At 46.4% G+C, this 21,939-nt stretch overlaps 2 protein-coding genes across 2 annotated transcripts in view; one reads left to right on the forward strand and one right to left on the reverse strand.

Annotated features, from left to right (window-relative positions):
- Positions 1–4,746: 4,746 nt before the first annotated feature.
- LOC147438473 (putative yippee-like protein Os10g0369500) overlaps positions 4,747–21,939 on the reverse strand; it is a 33,812-nt gene continuing 16,619 nt past the window's right edge. The window contains exon 4 of the mRNA XM_086484575.1: positions 4,747–5,269. The gene's annotated coding sequence lies outside the window, so the exon portion shown is untranslated. The remainder of the gene's footprint in view (positions 5,270–21,939) is intronic.
- LOC147438474 (uncharacterized) lies at positions 7,377–20,486 on the forward strand. Its single transcript, XM_086484572.1, has one exon. The coding sequence runs from the start codon at positions 18,363–18,365 to the stop codon at positions 18,876–18,878; it is 516 nt and encodes a 171-aa protein (XP_086340698.1). The 5' UTR covers positions 7,377–18,362; the 3' UTR covers positions 18,879–20,486.

Here is a 21,939-nt window from a genome sequence, read left to right on the forward strand (position 1 = left end):
CCCAATGCTGCGTGCGCTCTAGTAAGTCTAGTCTCTGCTGCTCTTCTGATTGAGAATGCAGGTCCGCTAAAAACCACTCCAAGGTAAGTGTAAGCGTCTGTGTACTCCACAGTCTCCTGGCCATATGTGAATGTAGGTGTTGACCTCCTGATCCACTGTGGGGTGGTATTAAACACCATAACCTTGGTTTTACCCAGGTTGACAGACAAACCACTTTCGTGGGCAAACGTATGCAAAGCATCCAATTGATGTTGCATTCCTTCTGGGGATTCGGAGATCAACACTATATCATCAACATATAGCAAAAGTGGAATCCATGTCCTTGCCAATTGAGCACCTTTATCCCCATCACTCTCAATGTAGTCAGAGACCTGATCCACATACATACCGAAAAGAGTAGGAGAGAGCTGGCAGCCCTGCTTCACCCCAATAGTGGAGTAAACCGGTGTAGAAAGTCCCTCCGGGGTGCGTACATGCCCTACTACTGATTTGTACAATGCCATGATCCCCCAAATGAGTTATGTGGGTACTCCCATTTCCCGTAGTCTGCGCATCAGTCTAGCTCTGGGTACCGTGTCGAAAGCTTTGCGGAAGTCCACAAAGCTACAATAGACCCGTCTCCCATGAGATCTGCCTTCTTCGATGATGGCCCTGAGTGTTAGGATATGGTCAAGAGTAGAGAAGCCTCTCCTGAATCCTGCCTGCCCAGTTGCACGTATCCCTTCCCTCTCTACCCATCTACTCAGCTGTTGCTCTAGAATGGATGCATACAACCGTGCCAGAGTGTGCCCAATCATAATAGTGCGGTAATTCCCAGGCTCCATGGGGTCTCCTGATTTGAAGATAGGTACAATCGTAGATAGGCTCCAAGAGTCTGGTAGGCCCTCACACATGGCCCGGTTAAACATAACTGCTAGAAGCTTTGCTAGTAGGTCTTTGGCATGCATGAAATGCTCAGCGACTAGGCCATCATGATCATATGCTCTCCCAGTCTTCATTCTGTCAATGGCTTTCTTCACCATCTCAGCGGTGAAAAAGACACATACGTGTGGGCATGGATCGGGGGGGTTGGGGAGGGCTGGTTGCTAGGGTACTGTGTACAAAGATGATGCGTATTGCCCCCAGGTCTCTGTGGAGGAAATAGCGGGGGGGGGGGGGGACTGCTCATGAAAGAGCCGCCACGCCTCACGCGAGTCCTGACTCAAGAATAGCTGATATAGATCCTGCTCGAGTCGAGCCAAAAAAGCCCTCTTCTTCCGCCGCACCAGGCGTCGGAAGTCAATTTGTGACTGTCTGTGAGTGACGTCCCCCAACAGCACCTCCCTCTGAAGTCTGGCTCTAGTCTGGCGGCACTCCTCATCGTACCAACTGTTCTGAGGCATGCTCCATGATCGGCGGCTCTGCTCAGGCTGGGTGTGTGGGTATGCTTCTGTTGCTGCCTCATGTAATGTCTGTGTCAGTATAGTAGTTAGCTCTTCCAGAAGTCGCCCCGCATCCTCAGTGCATAGGCGTCTGTATATTCCGTTCATGTATACAGAATCCGTCTCCCGTGTGAATGTGTAGCGAGTAGAGGCTGCTACTCGTGGCCTGTGTGCTACACTGAACTGAAAGGAGATGGTCATCGACACCAGAGCATGATCCATTGCCACCCCGATCGGTCTAGGCTCAACTGTGAGATCCTGGATACTAGAGATGAGATTCGGCTGTGCCATGACATAGTCTACTGTGTTGGCTCCATGTCTGTGTGAGAAGCATGTAAAACCTCACGAAACAGGAAATCTTTGTAGGCCGTTCAAGATGGCCAATCCATGTGCAGTACCCATGTCTATCAGGTGTCGCCCATACTCAGTACATTCCACATCGTGTGATAGTCTCGAAAGGCCCGTCTCTCCAACATCTAGCTCTCTTAGCATCTCCTCTGAAGTATCATAAAACACTGCCTGGTGATGAGCACCTAGCATTGAAGTCCCCGAGGATGATAATGTCACCGTCCCTAGAGAACTCCCATATGTCATCATCCAAAATAGAGAAAGAGGACTGTCCTCTGGGTGATGCATAAACTGATGTACTCGGGGGAAAGTAGCAAATAGCTACATAGAGGTATCTACCTGTCTCTGCTTTCAGTCTCACCCACATGTACCTAGCCTTCTCGTCCCTGCGGACTATATGTATCAGTGGCTGCAGATCCTCTCTAAATAACACTGCCACTCCTCCCGAGCCCCGCCCTCTGTGCTCTGAGCGTGTCTCTTGTCTGTGTAGGCTGTCTCCCACCTGTATCCACTGATGTGAGGCATGGATTGCCCTGGGACCTTGTGTGTCTCAGAGTAAAAGATGATGTCTCTTCCAGTAAACCTATCCTCAAGGGCCCCCACATCAAGACGCATAGATCCATTGCAGTTCCAGGCAGCTACTTTGAGTGTGGTCCCATAAGTCTCGCACTGTCATGTGGAGCGTCGTTCTAGTATTACCACTTTTCCGTCTCGATAAAAAGCGATCTTGCCTTTTTCCCTTGCCGCTCTAATCTCCAGCATTACTTCCTACATATGAGCGATCTGCGAGGGGGTGAGATCATCCCCGAGAAAGATGCCAGTCTCTTTAAGAGTTGGTCTTTTCTTCAAGAATGACTTCTTTGCTTCCATGGAGGGAAAACGGAGGATGAGTGCTCTTTCTTTTGAGGATGAGTGCTCTTTCTTTTGAGGTTTCTCCACTGCTTCGGAAAACGGAGGATGAGTGCTCTTTCTTTTGAGGTTTCTCCACTGCTTCCATTTTTCTTTATGTTGCCCACTCTCCATGCCCTTGTGTGCGTCGGCTCATGAATCCCCATCAGGGCTGTGAGTTCTTTTACTTCTTCGTCCACATTGCCTTTGTCTTTAAGACCGCAAATTCTCACATGTAAAGCGCGCACCCTTCTCCTCTGCTCCTCCTCTAGTGTCTGATTAATGATGTTGGGTGTGGGCGTGGGCGTTATCTCCTTGACTTTTCCTTTCTTGGCCACCTTGATCCATTTCTCAGCTTCGTCCGCCTTCTGTAGAGTTTGGTAAGAACATTCACCCAAGAAGTCGCCATTTCTTTATGCTGCTCTTCTCCTTCTTTGATGGCCCGTACTTGCTCCTTTATCGTGTTGATTTCTTCGATTACTGAGGGTTGCAATTCGCCCTCTTCCAGTGTGTTTCTTGATTGTGCTTCGGCGAGCTCTTTCTTGAGTGACGCGATCTCTTTCTCTTGGGTCGTCACTCGGTCTTCCAGCGTGCTTATCTTGCTCTCTTGGGTCAGTACGCGTCCTTCGAGTATGTTTATTGTGCCCCAGAGGTTGCGGTTCATCTTGGTCATGATTTCCGTCATCTCCTCTTTGCATTTTTGAATGGCATCCTCTAGGGGGTCGGCTTTATCGTTCATCTTCCTCATGCTTGATCGCCGTCCGCAAGGGAGTTAGATGTACGTGTGCATCCACCCTAGCAACGGACGCGGCGGCTGGGAGTCACTGGATGTACGTGTGCACCCACACTGGCGGAGATCGCGACGAGTGGTGGAGCGCGAGGCGGTGTGGCCAGGTGCCCTCAATATGCTCAGCTGTGTGTGTGTGTGTGTCTCGAAAACAAAAGTGAAGGAGAAGGGGAGGGGGAGGGGGGGAGTATGGTATAAATGAAATGAAATGAAATGTTATCTTAAAGTCTTCAAAAGGCCATAATGACCTATAAGGTTCGAAAGTTACACAGAGAGAGAGAGAGAGAGGGGGGGGGGGGGGGGGGTAGGGGGGGGAGAGAGAGAGAGAGAGAGAGAGAGAGAGAGAGAGAGAGAGAGAGAGAGAGAGAGCAGCACGGTAGAGAAAAGTTAAAGAACGATAGAGTTAAAAGCAGCACGATAGAGAAAAGTTAAAACGATAGAGTTCAGTTAGTAGGTTGAAAAAGTAAAAATTGAAAAAGGGGGGGCGCGATAGATAGAGGGGGGGGCGATAGATAGGTTGAAAAAAGGGGGGGGGGGGGGGGGGGGGGGGGGCGCGATAGATAGGTTGAAAAATTAAAAAAGGGGGGCGGGCGCGATAGACAGAGGAGGGGGGGGCACGATAGAATGAGGGAGCAGGGGTGGCAGCGCGATAGAGAGGGGGAGCGGGGCGAGCAGCGAGAGAGAGAGAGAGAGAGGGAGTGAGGGAGCGGGAGTGCAGGGCAGGGGGTGCGGGTGCGCAGGGGCAGCAGGTGCGAGGCAAGCGAGGGAGCGGGAGCGCAGGGCAGGGGGTGCGGGTGCGCAGGGGCAGCGGGAGCAGCCGCAGCGCGCGTAGCAGCAGCAGCAGCAGTAGCCGCAGCGCGCGCAGAGAGAGAGAGAGAGAGAGAGAGAGAGAGAGAGAGAGAGAGAGAGAGAGAGAGAGAGAGAGAGAGAGAGAGAGAGAGAGAGAGAGAGAGAGCAGGCAGGCAGGCCAGGAGGGGGGGCTGTGTGAGCAGTGGTCGCAACATTAGCATCCTCATCAACGACAGCTGCAACACAAGCCGTGACCCTGCAGGAGGTGCAGGATTCTCTCAATGGTACCTTTAACCCTCACCACCATAAGAAAACTTCAAAACAATTGTCTCACAATCTCACCCAAGCCATTTGTAAAGTCATTGATTATGAAAGCTCCACCTTGACACCAATCCAAGTTACCAGCTTCTAACTAAAATGGCAAAAGGTGGGTAAGACTGTGCATCACACACATATGCAGACCAGAGAGCTGAGAAAATCAGGCCATGGCAATGAACCACCACAGTCAACACCTGCAGAAGTACTTTTGGCTCAACAAGAAAAGGCAATCAAAGTACGATCTCATACAGGTCTCAACCAACAACAGGTTAATGCACAAGTTGACGCTTGTACAGAGCTGAGGCTAAATTGACAGATTCCACAGATAGAGGTGAGCCCAAGTTCTCAGCCTACATCCCACCACTCTAGCTCCACCTGTTGTTATTAATGGGATTGCTGCTGTTGCCTGTCCTGAGACACCCAGCTTACTGCTAATTCGTTGGTGTTTTGGCTGCAATATCAGGGAGCAGATCTGAGCCTATAAAGATGAGGCTAAAGGAGGCTGAAGGACCCCTTTTGCATCGATCACAGATTCGCACACTGTTAGACTGTAGAAGGGGTGCCTTGCTGAACCTCGCATCTGCTTCACCTGTCAATCTCGTATTCTATTGCTATGCAGTAAACAAATACCTACAAGGGCACTGACTGTAGCAGTGCAGGGGCACCATCCCACCTAGCTCTCTTGTATCAACAATGTTTGAGAGATGTAGACTCTCACCTGCACAGCATTGTCTCCGTCACAATTTGCAGTATTGATTGATGGATTATTGGGAAGGCTAGCTCCACACATATCACAAGTGCCGTTGAAATATGGTCAGAGTTAACAACACATTTTGCGCAGTCAGTGGAATACACCTGCCAGCTCTTCTAAGGCAGCAGGAGAGCATTGCAGATCTTTTCTCAGGCAGTGGGCTCGCACTTCAGTCTTCTTCAGTATGGATCAGGGCCAACATCACTTGGCGCTACGCACATCCCATTGGTCTCTTGGGATAGTTTCCCACGACGTTAAAATACTCTTCTTCTTCTTCTTCTTCACACATGCCCCTGTGATGTGCATATACTCTTACAAATTGGTTTTCCTTACAGCCTTGTAGTTCCTCTTGGTGCGAGGCTCACGTGAGCATCCCTAGAGGTCTACCTGTACATAGAGTAGAGTTCGTCTTCCTGTGTGTGTGTGTGTGTGTGTGTGTGAGAGAGAGAGAGAGAGAGAGAGAGAGAGAGAGAGAGAGAGAGAGAGAGAGAGGTCCTTATTGGCGAGCCAAAATTTTGGCAAAGTTGTGTTTCCCATATCTTTATAGAGAAGAAACACATTGTCAATTGCTTCTCCCATGGATACATGAAATTTACAATTTTCCAAACCAAATTTTTAAGACCTTGCGGGGGTGTTTCATCTTCGTTTGAAAATGTTTCAGGTGTTTCAGTCTTGTTTTCATCTTGAAGGAAAAAAACAGGTTTCATGTGACTATGATACTGTTCATAATGGAGCTTTTTCTTTTTGGCAGAAAAAGCAGCTGAATAAGGACCTCTGGGGATGATGGAGCTATATTTGTTTGTCAATGACTACCATGTCTCTATAACTTGCATTTTCCTTTATAAGTAAACGTGGGTTTTCATCTAGGTTTCTGTGATGGCAGGAAATGAGAGCACATTTTGAGACTAGGCATGGGAACAATTTGCTGGTGAGAAACTGGGTTAGACCAAAGCAAAGCATAAGATAATGCACTCACAAGCATTCACACATCCACTCCACCTACAAGCAAACAGGTATCGCAGGCAACCCAAGCAACCAATCAGCACATAGACACACAAAAGAAAAGTGCATGCAAGCAATGAAGCAGACAAACCAAAAAAACCCGCAAGAAACGAGAACAGAAGGCGACAGAAACCCGGGTTTTTTTTTTTTTTGGGGGGGGGGGGGGGGGGGGGGGGGGGGGAGGGGGACGACGGCTAGCACCTACGGATGCAGAAAAAGGCAGGCCTCTGCTATATGGGTGCTAGCTATACATCATGGGGCATACAGGAAGAGCGCAATATGAACCACCAAAGAGGTAATGCCATGTAATGTGTCCTTGATCTAGACTGAGATATATTAAAGACCGTGCTCATAGCCAAAGAAACAAGGGTCCATGCCGCTCCGCTGCCCTAGAGGACAACAAAACTGCAGAGCAGGGCCAGGATGGAGCCGCCCATCAAAGGCTTGGAGTCAAAGGCCTGGGCGCATCGAGGGGAAGTAGAGCGTACGTAGTAAGCTGCTCAACCTTCTTACAGTAGACAGGTCGTCGTCCTCACGCCAAGGTTGCACCATCATGAGGCACCACTAGGGCTCTCTGCGAGAAAAGGGTCTGTATTTTGTGTACATAAGAGACCTCTCGAGATGCTCAATGGCCTATCACCAAAGGAAATACAAAGTGGAGTAACAATGTGTAGGCTATGAAAACATCAAGGTGGTCTGTACAATGAATGTAAAATGAACCACTATGGGACAGAACTGTCGACCCCGCCCATGTGTGAAGAAAGACACATCGGCACTCCTCTGCTGCCCAGGAGGAGGAGGCCAAAGAATCCCACTGACGGCAAAGAGTATGCAGCCTTCCACGTGGTCCAAAGCGTGATTCTGCATATTGTGGTGAAAACTGTGTCCTACTGGCAGATATCCACCTGGTGACCTGGATCTGGGATCATCTGTAGAGTGTCTGGTCTTTATCCCAAGGGAGTAAGCATGAAGACCGGATCTGTCGGTAGGCCCTAAAAAAAGGTGTGAGAACATGAAGATTGCAAAAGCCATGCAGCTGCCCCCCACATCACGAGCCCATCATGGTCTAATCAACAAACAACAAACTGCCATCAACACTGTCTGTCACAAGCTTGGGCACCCCAAGCAGATAATCAAACACAGCACGCGAGAGAATCACTTCAAATACTTCAAAAATTTATCACAGTTTCACAATTTGAGTCGACAAGGCCCGGCGTAGTTCCGTGCCCAATGAGATTGGCCCCAAAGACTGGCGCCCCTTTAGGTATTTCTTTTATATTAATGCCTGATCAAAGTACAACTCCCGTGGGTTCTCGGCTCTCAGACTCTGCGTCCAATTGCTTTGAAGGCCCTATTTATTCTTATAAGGAATGCCAAAAGCAATTAAACTCAAAAGCAAACTATCCCAAAAGCAACTTGGTCCAAAAACTGCCAAAAAAAAGCATCATCGCAATTTGCGGAAATCCGTATAGGCTGCCACGTCAACAATCAACGCAAAAAGTGGGATTCCGTACAAGCTGCCACGTCAACACGCCGTACAGCCTGCCACGTCATCTGCTCTATTGTCTGGCCGGCAATACTGCCACGTCATCATTTTGTGACATACCCCCCTCTTGAAAGAATTGTAATCGCTCTCGATTACGCCTGCAAAATAGACAAGGCCATAAACCAATTCAATAGACACTGACTCTAAGTACGACACACATCCAGTACTTGTACAAAGACGATAGTCACATCACATCGGATCACGTTCACATTCCCATCACATAGAATCTAGGACCGTGACTCTTGGCAACATATTTAGCAATCGCATCTAGATCTGCACCGGACCTCACTGATGTCGATTTAACTAATCCCATATCGCGATCACGTCCATGGATTCTAGGACTGAAATGCTGCAATCATTTGGTCAATCATTCCACTCAAGCACTGTCATGTGCGAGTAATCACTTCGGCGATCCCAATCCATCACTAAGTTCATACTCAACAGAGTGGTCCAATCATTCAATTCTAGCTATTTGGACATCTCATCCCGCAGGAACTCTTGATGCGCTCACGACAGTTCTATTGAATTAGTTGTGATTCATAATTCATGATTCGATATCAGGTTCATTCGGGAGCTGTCACTACTCCAAAATCATCATTATCTCATTCCAAATCCTGTTATCTCGTTGCAAAAGAGTGAATGTCCAGTTCCATGCTTCCCAATCCATACAGATGCGAGTTCCTCGCTCCTATTTCCGGTTATCTATCACAAACAACCAAATTGTCAATACATCAGTATCCCTTTCAGTGTCCTTTCCAGTATCTGGTTCATCTTGTTGTCAACAGTTTTGTTCCAGTTCTTTCTGCGAGTAAAGCTTTCGCTTTGTTGCACTCGTCAATCCTTTCAGCTTTCCACCCCGTCCTGAGAGGAGACTCAATGGCCTCACGCCATCTCGAGTGAATCTCATCAATCGGGTAATTCTTCAAGTGTTTCACAAATCTCGGGTCTCTGGAGTACTTGACCAACCTTTTCACACACTAGTCAACCTACAATTAACGCTTGTACTTCGCTCTGGCAAACGCCTCCATCGGAAAAAAAAATTGCCCAAATCTTCATTCTTTTCTTCAGTTCCCGCGCCAGATTTCAACTCTTCTTTGCCTTCCCGTTGAGAGGTGCTCTCTCTGTCAGATTCTCCACGAGAACCCATGCGTATCCTGTGATTCTTTATGGCTTATGCCCTGTCAGACAAAGCGATGAAGACGGGAGCGCGCCCGATGCGCGATGAAGTAAGGGTGGGAGTGGCTAATAAGTCCGGGGTCGGGACACAATGATTCTTCAATAACAATTTCCAAAATTATGCCCAAGTGCCCTGTCTTCTCTTTGATAGGACCCGTATGCTTTGAGAAAAGCACACGCCTGAAGCTCTGATACCACTGTCACAGGCTTGGGCACCCCAAGTAGATAATCAAACACGACACACGAGAGAATCACTTCAAAACTTTATCACAATTTCACAATTTAAGTCGACACGGCCTGATGTAGTTCCGTGCCCAGAGAGATTGGCCCCAAAGAGTGGCGCCCCTTTCGGTATTTCTTTTATATTAATGCCACACCAAAGTACAACTCCCGCGGGTCCTCGTCTCTTAGACTCTACAGCCAGATGCTCCGAAGAGTGAGACCCTTGGGCCCTTCTTATTCTTACAAGGGATGCCAAAAGCAGAGCCCCAAAAGCAATTAAACTCAAAAGCAAACTACCCCAAAAGCAACTTGTCCAAAAACGGCTAGAAAAGGCATCAACGCAATTTGTGAAAACCCGTACAGGCTGCATCAACAGTCAACGCAAAAAGCGGGATTCCATAAAGGCTGCCACGTTAGCACCCCGTACAACCTGCCATGTCATCTGATCGTACTTCTTTCCGTACTGTCAAGCCAACAGTACTGCCACGTCATCATTTTGTGACACTCGCTACGTTGGACAAACCCGGACACAATGCGTCAAAGATTCAGGCTCTGAAGTACATCTCTGACAAGTCGCATCATGACAACTAACTGCCGACCAGGAGTCAACAGGCAGTCTTGCATGTCCTGTCATCCACATGAAAAAAAATATCCTGCAGCTGATCCAGAGGGTCAAGATGCATGACCAAAACTTTAATTGGAAAGCTATGAGGATGCGACATTCTTTAATGACATGATAGTCTATTCAAAGAATGAAGAGGAGCATAGGCATCACTTGACCATTGTGTTCGAAGAGCTGCGCAGTCACAGGTTACTTGTCAATCCTAAGAAAAGTGAATTCTTCCTAGAAGAGATCCACTTTCTTGGCCACAGTCTCAAAGGATGGTGTTAGAATGGATCCCGCAAAGGTCGAAGCTATTAAGACATGGCCAGACTTGAAGATTGTGCACCATGTCAGAAGCTTCTTGGGATTGTGTTCCTAAAAGAGGGTTTGTCAGGAATCTTGCAAAGATAGCATCACCTCTTCACGCTTTGCAAAAGAAAGAGGTCACTTTCAGATGGACCCAAAAAGAGATTTCAGTTGTTAGTCTCTTAAAGGAAAAGTTGACTTCAAATCCAGTAATTGTTTTGCCAGATCTCACGAAGTCATTTGTGGTCCAGTGTGACGGGTTTGGCAGTAGCATTAGAGCAGTGCTAATGCAAGACGGGCGGGTAGTAGCTTATGAAAGCCGAATTTTGCAAGGGCCAGAGAAGACTATGCAAGTCTATGAGAAAGAGCTCTTGGCCGTGATTCATGCGCTTTCTAGCTGGAAGCACTACCTCTTAGGTGTTGATTTTGTTGTCCAAACAGACCATCACTTCTAGACACAATCAAAGTTATCCAAAAAGCATATGCGTTGGGAAACTTTCTATGCTCCACTTCCAATTTATGCATGTGGAAGGCAAGAAGAATGTTGTGGCTGATGCGTTATCAAGGAAGCCACAAATTTCAGCTGTGTCGATTCCTTATCATCATGAGTTGGATGACATGAAGAAACAATATGCTACTGATGAAGATTTTGCAAGGATCTTTGAACAGTTGCAAGAGGGCAACATCATGAGCACTACCTCCTCAGAGATGGTTTTATGATGATGCATGGTAGACTTTGTGTCATTAGGCCATTGCGACATAAGGTCATGGAAGAGAGTCATGTCACAAGACGGGCACCACGTGCCAATAGAAAAGAGCAGACTGAACAGAATTTTAACACTTCAATAACAATTGAATTGAAAAAAGGGACGACACGCGACACGGAGTGGCGGAATTCCAACCCAGAGAGTATTGGCCCCAAACCCCTTTTGGTATTTCTTTATACTGCATCAACACAATACAAGCCGATACTCCAGACTCTGCACCTTCTCCAGGAAGCATGCTAGAGTATGAGCCCTAACCTCATATTCAAAGGCCCTTGGCCTAAAAGGCAGTTTACAGTGAAAAGCCTTCAAACTCAAAAGCGTCTGGTGCAAAAGCAATGGCAAAAAGCTGCCATCGTAAATCACGGAATTTTTGTACAGCAGTTAGCGCAAAACGCGAAAATTCGTACAGCCTGCCACGTCATCATGTTAGCGCAATTTCCAAAATTTCCGTACAACAGCCACGTCATCAAATTTGCGTGAGTGTGTGTGTGAGTCCTGCTTTATTTTAATCCCTTTATGTCACTGAGGCACCATCGGACGGGGTCCCCATAAGTTGGTAGGACTGCTTCTTCTTCTGCTACTTTGTTCTTCTTAGGGTTTAGGCCCCTCTGTAACAGACCTTGACACTCCAAGTCAAGAATCAATCGCGACAGCACCAAATAACCACTTCAAACAATTCACAGATCACAATAGATTTGCACTGGCCCGGCGGAGTTCCTTGCCTAGAGATATTGGCCCCAGAGACAAGCGCCCTTTTCGGTATTTCTTTTTGTATTAATCAGTTCAAAGTACAAGAGAGTGGGTCAGGATTCACTCTCAAACTCTGCGTCCAGATGCTCTGAGATGCCCAAACCACCTATTTAAAGTTACAAGGGATGCCCAAAAGCAGAGCCCCAAAAGTCTGAAAGCAAAAGCCTAAAAGCTTCTCTCTCTCTCACAGAGAGTAAAAAAAAAGCAATGATGTTCTCTCTGTCACCAGCGTGTGACTACTATCTATCCTTTTTGTTGATTTCTTTCTTATTATCTATTTACTTTCACTTTTTGGAAACACACCTCAGGAAATCTAACTGCCCTGCATTGCATAGCTAGTGTGGAACTGTTCAGAGGGAGTCCAGGCCTGAGGGCAAGAGAGCACTAAGGTTGGACAAAGACTATGGTTAGCCAGAGTGGGGTCATTGACTAGCCATATTGGAATCCTTTGCTACAGAGGCTACATTTCAGTTCTGATGTGGCCGCAGTGTACAAAGAGGGTCGGATGACCTAGAAAGATACAATGGCAGCATCTCCTAAAATTTAGGGAACTGCTATTTTGGGACCTGAAAATGTGTTGGCGTCATTACCTCCGGAATGACAAGGGGAACATTTTCTTACTCTGCCGTGAAGTCAACTGGGCAACCGGTTGGGATATTTTTAGACGGCAACCCCGAAACGGGAAAATGCTTATAAATGTGCCAAGTGGCACCTTCTGGTGCACTTGCCTCATGCAACAAGAGTTGGCGTTGAATTTAGGAGGGGGAGAGCCTCATTTTCAGTTTTGTCACAGGTTAAGAGCTATGGAGTGCTTGCTTTCCCTCTTATGCACAGTGCGGTGCCAGAAGTGATGCCCTGCACGCTATGCACTGCCCTCTCTCTCCCCTTTGGCAGTATGTTATGCCCCACTAGTGGGCTTTTCATTTGACCAATGTACAGTTGTGCGGGTTCATGCGCGATTGCCGAGGCAAGAGCCTCTTGCACAGGTACTGGATTAGCTAGCGGCTAATCCCCCGCACGTACAGGTGAATTCGGAGAGGTTTCACGCCAGAAATCTCGTCCGATTCAAAGGGCAAGTAGCCCTACAGGTGCGGGAGCTCGAGGACTTGCTACGGATGTGACCGGCACGCGAAACGGAGCCCGAAACAGTAAATTACAGCCTGCTGTGTATTTTTGTAGGTTTAGGGTTTTGGCCCTAAACGGACCTTAATACCCCCAGGAGGTTCGGGGACAGTAGGGGACCGCCGTACAGGTGATCTGGCGCATTTTCGGGGCTGAAAACAGAGAATTCAGCGTGCTGCAGATTCTCGCCAGGTTTTGTAAAGTGCCTGTATGCGTTGGGAAGGTCAGTCAATGCGTGGGAATACTGACTGTGAAGTGTCCTAGTATAGTTATGCTGCCGAAATCAGGCCGGAACAGTGGAAATTCAGCCGAGTTTGTGCGGGCCAGCTTGTAGGGAACCATAGCGTTTATTCCCTCTTTTGAACAATAAAGAAATACCGAAAGGGGCGCCTAAGTTAGGGGCCAATCTGGTGTCGGTCTACTCATACAGGTGCAATCTAGCAGCCTGTATCCCTCTCCCCTTTGTTGTGTCTTGAAAGTATTGGTAAAATAGACGACTAATAATGGGTGAAAGCTAAATCAAGGTTTGAAGTAAAGACAATGGCGATCCGCTGCCTTTTTCTGTCGTTCTTGAGACTTCTGCAAGGTCTCGCGAACCTTGGCAAAAGCCGTATCCAAATCTCGCGTATATTCATCCGCTTCAAAGATTTTATCTTTCGTCTCACGAAGGGTGGAACCTTCGTAGCACCTTCAACAATCGCAAATGGCGCCTTCCCCATCGAAGAGTGTATCGTGTTATTGTAGGCAAATTCCACCAAAGGTAAGTATCTTTCCCATTGAGTCTCTTGATCTAAGATATAAGACTTCAATAAATCTAGAACCACTGAATTTGCAATCTCAGATTGCCCATCAATCTGCGGGTGGAACGATGACGAGAACTGCAACCGCGTGCCAATGTTCTCCCAAATTGCCTTCCAAAACAAACTCGTAAATCTGGGGTCTCTGTCGGAGACAATCATCTCAGGCATGCATGTAATCTGAAGATGTGGGCCACAAACAGTCTCGCTAAGTGATCCGGCTTGACTGTTTTCTTCATTGGAATGAAATGAGCCTGTTTGCTAAATCTATCAATAACAGTCCAGAATCCTCCAGATACCATCGTGACCACTCTGTGTCCTCGGGAGATCAAAAATGAAATCCATCGCAATACTTTCCCAGGGGCGGGTGGGTATGGGTAAAGGCTGTAACAATCCCTCTGCCTTATGCCTGTCAAACTCGACCTTCTGGCATACCAAGCAACTGCGCACAAACTCTTCCACATCCTTTTTGAGTCTTGGCCAAAAGAAGTATCTCTCTACCCCCTTCATGGTGGTAGCAATGCCGCGGTGACCTGTAAAAGGTGGACAGTGGCATTCAATCATAACCTTTTCCCTCAACGGCTGTGTAACGCACAACATAGTCTTTTTCATCAAGTAGCCTTCCCGAAGGGAGTATCCAACTACCGTCTCCCCATCCCGTATCCGTGTGAAAATATCTGCAAAATCTGTATCTGTGGCATACTGATCGACCATATCCTCGAAGCTCCTATGATGTATCGCGGAAATAGCGAGAACCAACGGCTTCCGAGACAAAGCATTTGCCACCACATTCTTCTATCCTTGAACATGGACAATCTGGAAGTGAAACTGTGACAAGATGTTCGCCCACCGCATCTGCTTTTCCGAAAGCTGCTTCTGTGACAAGAAGTAGCACAAACTCTGATGGTCTGTAAAGACAGTAAAATCCGCTCCGAGTAGGTAATGCCGCCACTGAGTAAGAGCATGGATAACTGTCAAAAGCTCTTTCTCATATATCTGTGCTGTCATCTCCAGCCTAGAGAACAATCGGCTCTCGTAAGCAATGACATGGCCTTCTTGCATCAAGACCGCACCCAGACTACGACCACAAGCATCACAATATACTTCAAATGACTTCTGCAAGTCCGGCAAAGTTAACACTGGTCCCGTAGTCAATTTCTCTTTCAAGGTCCGAAAGGCAGTCACCTCTGTGGATCCCCACGAGAAGGGACTCCTTTCTGTGTCAAGATATGCAAAGGGGAAGCAACCTCTGCAAACTTCCGTATGAACGGCCTGTAGTACGAACACAGTCCCAAGAAGCTTCTAACTTCATGGACATTCTTCAAATCGGGCCAATCACGGATAGTCTCTATCTTGGCTGGGTCCATTTGCACTCCAACTTCTGAGACATTGTGTCCCAAAAAGTGTATCTCTGGTAGGAAAAATTCACTTTTCTTTGCATTAATCACTAGCTTGTGATCTGGTAATGCCTGAACGACCTGAAGCAGATGATCTTTGTGTTCTGCCTCATTCTTGGAGAAAACAATGATGTCGTCAAAGAAAGTGCCAACAAATAATCTGTACTCTCGAAAAATCATGTCCATCATCCGGTTAAATGTCGCAGGAGCATTGGTTAAGCCAAAAGGCACCACCAAAAACTGAAATAACCCAAAAGTAGTCCGAAAGGCTGTCTTGTAGACGTCTCCCGGCGCGATTCGGATTTGATGATATCCACTCTTCAAGTCAATCCTGCTAAAGCACGAGGATCCCTATTACCTGTCGAGTATATCATCGATCCTAGGAATCGGAAATCTGTTCTTGATGGTGATTTTGTTGAGAGCTCTATAATCGATGCACATCTTCCAAGATCCGTCTTTCTTCAAAACCAACAATACTGGAGAGCAATACAGTGAAGTACTAGGCTAGACAAGACCCTTTTCCAAGAGGTCTTTCACTTGGTTCATAATCTCTTCATTCTGTGCTTGGCTCACACGGTAAGGCGGCCGGTTCGGTGGTGTGCTTCCAGGTATCAGATCAATGGTAAGATCTTCAGGACGAGGAGGGGGTAACTCTCCTGGTAGGCCCTCTAAGAAGCCATCGGCGTGAGAGTGGAGAAAATCTTGACGTTCTTTATGAGGTTTAGACATATTTGCCCTATCCTTATCGCTCAATTCTTTCATAAAGATCGAGCAAACAAACAGATTGGATTTCATTAATTTTGAAATGGCCGAAGCCGATACAATAGGGATAGACTCGCCCTTCAGTTTTATATCAAGTACAATTGTTCTGCCCTTTTCTGTAGTTAAAGTCGCTTTTCTCGCCCGATAATCAACCACGGCATTGTTCTTGTGGTACCAGGCAATCCCTAATAGAACATCACAACTCTCGAAAGGCATTATGAAGAAGTCCTCATGCCCCAAATACCCCTAACAATGCAACCGAAGTTTACCAATGACAGGTATAATGGCTACGTCCCTGAAGGGTGCCGCTAGAACTGCCGTACGCCCAAGGTGAACCGCTCAATCTGTTCTCTGAACGAGATCTTCTTGAATGAAGAGGCGGGTAGAAAAGAGCTCCAGAATCTTTCACAATAAGCATTGATTGTATCTTTCTTGGTCATCCGAAGATGGTTCCAAGCAGCTCGTATATCTCGTTCACATTCTTGCGTCAGCCAAGAAGAAATAAAAAGCTTCTTAAATTTTAGCCATTTAACTGGCGCAGTCTTGTTTAAAAGAAGCGTGGACCACCAAGTACGAGCATTCCCCTTAAGGTAAGAGGTAGCTCTCTGAATCTTGGAGTGCTCTGAATAGCGTCCTCCCGCGAAAGCAATGTCAAACTGCTGTATAAAAGACAACCTTCCAAGCATCTGAGTATATCTTGAAAAAGTATCAAACTTTATCGAGTGGCCACCTTCCTTAAACTCTCAGACTTTCTTGCTTTTATCTTCGAGAAAGTCATACTGGTTGGCTTTGTAAAAATTCTTCTCGTTCACATAGAAGTTTGCATCATCAGAATCAGAGTTGTCTGTAGACGAGTCCTCAGTAGAACAGTCAAGCTCTGGGCGAGATTTAGCCTTCTTTGCCTTTTTCTTGCCCTTTCCAAAGCTTTGTTTCTTGCTTCGCTTTTTACCTTTTTTGTCTTCTTCGCTCGAATCTGAAAAGCTAGAAGAACTGTCTGAAGAAGAAGAAGAACGGGGTACTTCTTCAAATCGAACATGCTTCTTCTGTTTCTTTGCCTTGTCAAAAGTCGACTTGACGACCCAAATATCCCGGGAAGTCAGTGCTTTTCTTCTGCTTTTTGCCGTGCTTTTTGGATTTCTTTTGCGCGTCAAAAAGCTGAGCAATCCATGCATCAACCACCTCTTGTAATTCCTTCTCTCAGTACTGTTTGTGATCAGAAGGTTTCTTGAGAGTGGGTTTCAGGGGTGGTGTAGTGGTTTTCTGCCACTGTGCATGCACTTCCTGAAAAGAAGTCTCGCTCATGTATTTTGCCAATTTCGGATCCTTCGCAAAACTGAGCATCATGTTTGTTGCATCGTCGATCAATTGGCAACGCTTCATCTCTCTTTGCTCCGCCTGAGTAGGCCGAGGCGGGCCATACTCTCTGTCTGAATCTTCGTTGTGATCCCTGCCCGCATCTCCAGATGCAGAGAGAGTCGACTGATCCTTGCGTGAAGCCATAGGTGCCGCGGAAAAAAAAAATTGGGGATCGGATTTCCCGTAGAAGACAAACCGGTCGTGCTCTGATACCACTATAACAGACTTGGACACTCCAAGTCAAGAATCAATCGCGACAGCACCAAATAACCACTTCGAACAATTCACAGATCACAATAGATTTGCACTCGCCCGGCGGAGTTCCGTGCCTAGAGATATTGGCCCCAAAGTCCGGCACCCCTTTCGGTATTTCTTTTTTTATTAAAAATCAATGTCAGAGTACAAGAGCAGTTAGGGTTTCACTCTCAAACTTTGCGTCCAGATGCTCTGAGAAGTGAGGTCCTCACCGCATATTTCAATGTTACAAGGGATACCCAAAAGCTTGAAAGCAAAAGCAGATTCTCTCTCTCAATGAGAGTAAAAATAAAGCATATTTTCTCTTTATCTCTCTTCCAATTTCCTTGCAAAGCCAAAAAGCACCCAAAATAGCGTCGCTGATGCTTTTTCCCATCCTCCGTGATTCACGCCGCAAAATCCAGAGCTGCTGCCACGTGGCACTGGCGCCAGTTTAGGATTTCCAGCTAGCAGTTAGGGTTTGCAAGAAATTAGGGTTTCTGGTAGAAATTAGGGTTTCTGTCGTCGATAGCCACGTCATCACTTTGTTACAGTATGCCACAATCGATTATCAGTGATTGTGACCCTCGCATGACTAGTTTGTTTTGGAGAGAATTGTTTGAGAACATGGGCACTACGCTCAAGTTCTCGTCTTCGTTTCATCCACAAATTGATGCACTCAGAAAAGGCTAATTCTATTGTCTTAGATCTGCTGAAATGCTATGTGTCAAATAATAAGGGCAAATGGGAACAGTGTTTGCCTATGCTTGAGTATGCGTACAATAATACAGTGCATTTGTCGACTAGCAAGGCACCTTTTGAGATTGTTGAAGGCGGCAAAAAAGTTCCTCCCATTTTGCATACAAAGGACAAGATTTTTGAGGCAGATCGATATGTTGTGAACATGGATGAAATGTATAAGAAAATTAAAGTTGCCTTGAAGAAAACTCAGGCAAAGCAGAAAAAAGGTTGTTGATCGTCACAGTCGTGAATTGCTGTTATTACCTCGTGATTAGGTTATGTTAAGGTTTGAGAAGGCAAGGTTAAAGAAGATGACGGGCAAGGAACGATTGTTTCCTAAGCTCAGCATGTGTTACTATGGGCCTTTTCAAGTGCTTGACAAGATCAGCGATGTGGCTTACAGACTAAAATTGCCTGATGCATGGAAGATTCACAATGCGTTTCACATGAGTCTTCTAAGACCCTTAGTGGGTGATGTGCCAGAAGATATGCCAGATGAGGATCAGCCAGAAGTTGAGAAACTTGATGAGATCCTGATACCTGAGCAAGTTTTGGCACATGAGGACAGAAAAGTTAAAGGACAGGTTGCAAGAAGCTACTTGGTGAAGTTCAAGAACTATCCTCCTATGGATGCAAAGTGGATGGAAGAGCATGAACTGTCAGAGTTTTCAAATGTATTGCAGCTTTACCTTGAAGCCTTTGGGTTAAAACCTACTTATGCTCCAACCCAACGTGTGCAAAGGAGGGGTGATGACAGGGCTAGCACATCAAATGTACATATGAATTCAGTGTAATAGATGGAAATGACAAAAGTATGAAGGTCTCATTAAGTCATTTGTATCTATGTGTTACGACCTTTCTTGCGGATACATGCAATGATAAAAGAGGGCTAATAGCACAAGATCATTAGTGGCGTGTATTTTACGGTATGTAATCGAGGACGTTTGCGATTTCAACAGGGGGGTATGTCACGAGGACGTGGCAATTGTTAACTATGTCACGAGGACGTGGCAACTGCTAACCTTAGTTGTTAATTTCTTTCCAATGATTTTGGTTTTATTTTTGAGACCCTCTTTTTTAAGTTGCAAATGGTCGGACATTGTATGGCCAATGTGAACGGTAGTTTCAACCGCAGACGGGAAGTGGGTCGGCACTAGAATTCGTATAGTAAGAGGGTAAATAGGCTCACTTCAAGATCATATAGGTCCCCCCGTCGCACTTAGCAAGTTAGTGGATACTAGGAAGTGAACTCAATAAAGGCATAAAGCCAAGGTGGGTCACCAAAGGAAAGTACCCGACAATTGGGCCACATTGCATTTTTGGATGCGGTCCCAATGGGGATAGATGGTCAGAAGACCAGTGGGAGCCCAACGGAAGCATCTCCTAAAAATTAGGGAACTGCTATTTTGGGCCAAGAAATGTGTTTGCGTCATTACCTTCGGAATGACAAGGGGAACATTTTAGAACTCCGCCGCGAAGTCAATTGGGCAACCAATCGGGAGATTTTTAGGCGGCAACCCCGAAACGGAAAAATGCTTGTAATCACGCCAAGTGACACAAAATGGTGCACTTTCCTCTAGCAAAAAAATGGGTGCTGATTTTTATAGCTGGGAGGCTCATTTGCAGTCTTTTGTCACATGTTAAGAGCTATGGAGTGCATGCTTTCCTCTCTATGTACAATGTGGTGCTAGGAGTGATGACCTGCACACTACACATTGCTCTCTCTCCCCCCTACATGCAGTTAAGTGATGCCCCACAAGAGGGCTCTTCATTTGACTGATATATAGCTGTGTGGTTTCATGCTTTTGTGCCGCGGCAAGAGCCTCCTTGAGCAGAACAGGAGTAGCTAATTGCTACTCCAAAGCAGGCACCGTGAGGGTCATAACCTCACCAAACAAGTGCATTTTCGGCGCTCTGTACGCGCTGTTTTTGGACTGTTTTGCAGCTGCAATGACGCAAAAAGAATTGGGAACCGTGCCCCACTATTAGACGACAATTTGGGGGCTGTCTAGGGCTGAAAACAGTTGAAAAACCAGCAAATACGGCGTGTTGAATTTACTGTTTTTGGGCAGGAATCAGAGGGTTTATGCCAATAGAAGCGAGTTCCAGCAGGGGAATTGGTTTCGGGCAAGTTTTGGGGTTGTTATGCTGCCGAAATTTCGCCAGACGGGTGGTATCTAGCGGGATACAGTTAAAGGATTCCCAGAACTCTTCTTTGTAACTTACCCTCCTAAAGAATAAAGACATACGGAAAGGGGCACCAATTTTGGGGCCTCCAGGTTGTCGGCATCTACTCGGAGCATTCTAGCTTCGGGGCGTGTGTGCTTAAGTGTTAATTCCTGTAGCAGGTTCCCTTTGCAAAAAAGTTTTCTCTCTCTCTCTCTCTCTCTCTCTCTCTCTCTCTCTCTCTCTCTCTCTCTCTCTCTCTCTCTCTCTCTCTCTCTCTCTCTCTCTCTCTCTCTCTCTCTCTCTCTCTCTCTCTCTCTCTCTCTAAAGTAAAGTAAAGTAAAGAATTTCGGGTGAAAGCCAGCCAAAGCCTACCGCCCCACGGGCCGGTTTCAATGTCCTTTGGATTGTACCAAGTATTTGGTGATGGCTTTTGATCTCACGAGTGCTCTACAACGTTCAAAAGGATGATGGACAAGAGTTTTAGAGAGTATAGGTCGGAAAGGGGTTCCCTTCGCCTAGGACCATCAAAAATTACAGCGTTCAAGACTCTTAAGGAAAAGTTGACAACTGGTTCTATCTTGATTTTACCAAATTTGCAAACACATTTTGAGGTTAAATCTCATGCATGTGGACACGGTATGGGAGTGGTCTCAATGTAGGAGAGCCAAGTAAGGTAAAAGACTTGATTTCATAAATTTCCAAATAGTCGAAGCCGATATAAAAGGGAATGACTCGCCCTTTAACTTTGCATCAATCTCCACAACTTTGCCTTTGCTAGTCTTTAATTGAAGTTTCCTAGCGTTACCCTAAACTACTACATCATTCTTGTGATGCCAAAGGCATCCCCAACAGCACAATGAGAGGCGTTACGGTAACTTCATTCCCTTGTGCCTCCAACAATGCATCCATGTGCGGTCCCATGTCCTCAAGCTTGACTTCGAGACTGACCACCATCTCGATAGAAATTAAGTTATCCTTGGAGATTAAAGCCTCTTGATCTTGGCAGAGCTTAGTACTCGCTCTTGTACTGCGTTGGGCGTTTCAAGTTTGTCTTCCTTTTCCTCCTCCTCCTTAGCACACTTTGCCAAAATGTGCCCTACTTAGCGTCCATAGCACATTCCGTGCTATAATATTCCGCCTTTTATTTCGACAGAGAATTGTCGAACTGTGGACTTCTTTTGCTAAATCAAATTCTCACTCTTCTTTCGCGTGGAAGTCTCTTTGTCTAAAGCTTTGGATAGAGGTATATAGCGAATGCCAAGTAGCCTACATTGAATAATCATCCAAAGCACGGTATATCAATTGCAGAATGCGGACAACTTCTGTTTTAGACAACATAGTTGAAGTTCTTTCGGTAGACCGCAAAACATCGCTCAAATCGGTGCGGCTCGATCTATTCTTGAGAGATCTCTTCCGGAAGGAAGCTACAGGTAGAAAAATATCCCAAAATCTCCGACTGTAGGTTGAATGTGTACCTTCTTGCTTCATCCTCGGATGATTCCATGGAGTCAAAATCTCTTCTTTGTTCTATGGTGTCAATCAAAGAGATGCAAACAATTTCTTAAATCCCACCCAAATTGCGAGGTACCTTTCCGTGCACCAAAAGAATAAATCACCACGTTTGTGCATTCCACTTTTGATGGGATGGTGCTTTTTGGGACTTGAAAGCCTCTGTGAAATTGCCAC

Source organism: Adiantum capillus-veneris, chromosome 16, assembly GCF_014529385.1.
Source record: "Adiantum capillus-veneris isolate H3 chromosome 16, ASM1452938v2, whole genome shotgun sequence".
NCBI classification, from domain to species: domain Eukaryota; kingdom Viridiplantae; phylum Streptophyta; class Polypodiopsida; order Polypodiales; family Pteridaceae; genus Adiantum; species Adiantum capillus-veneris.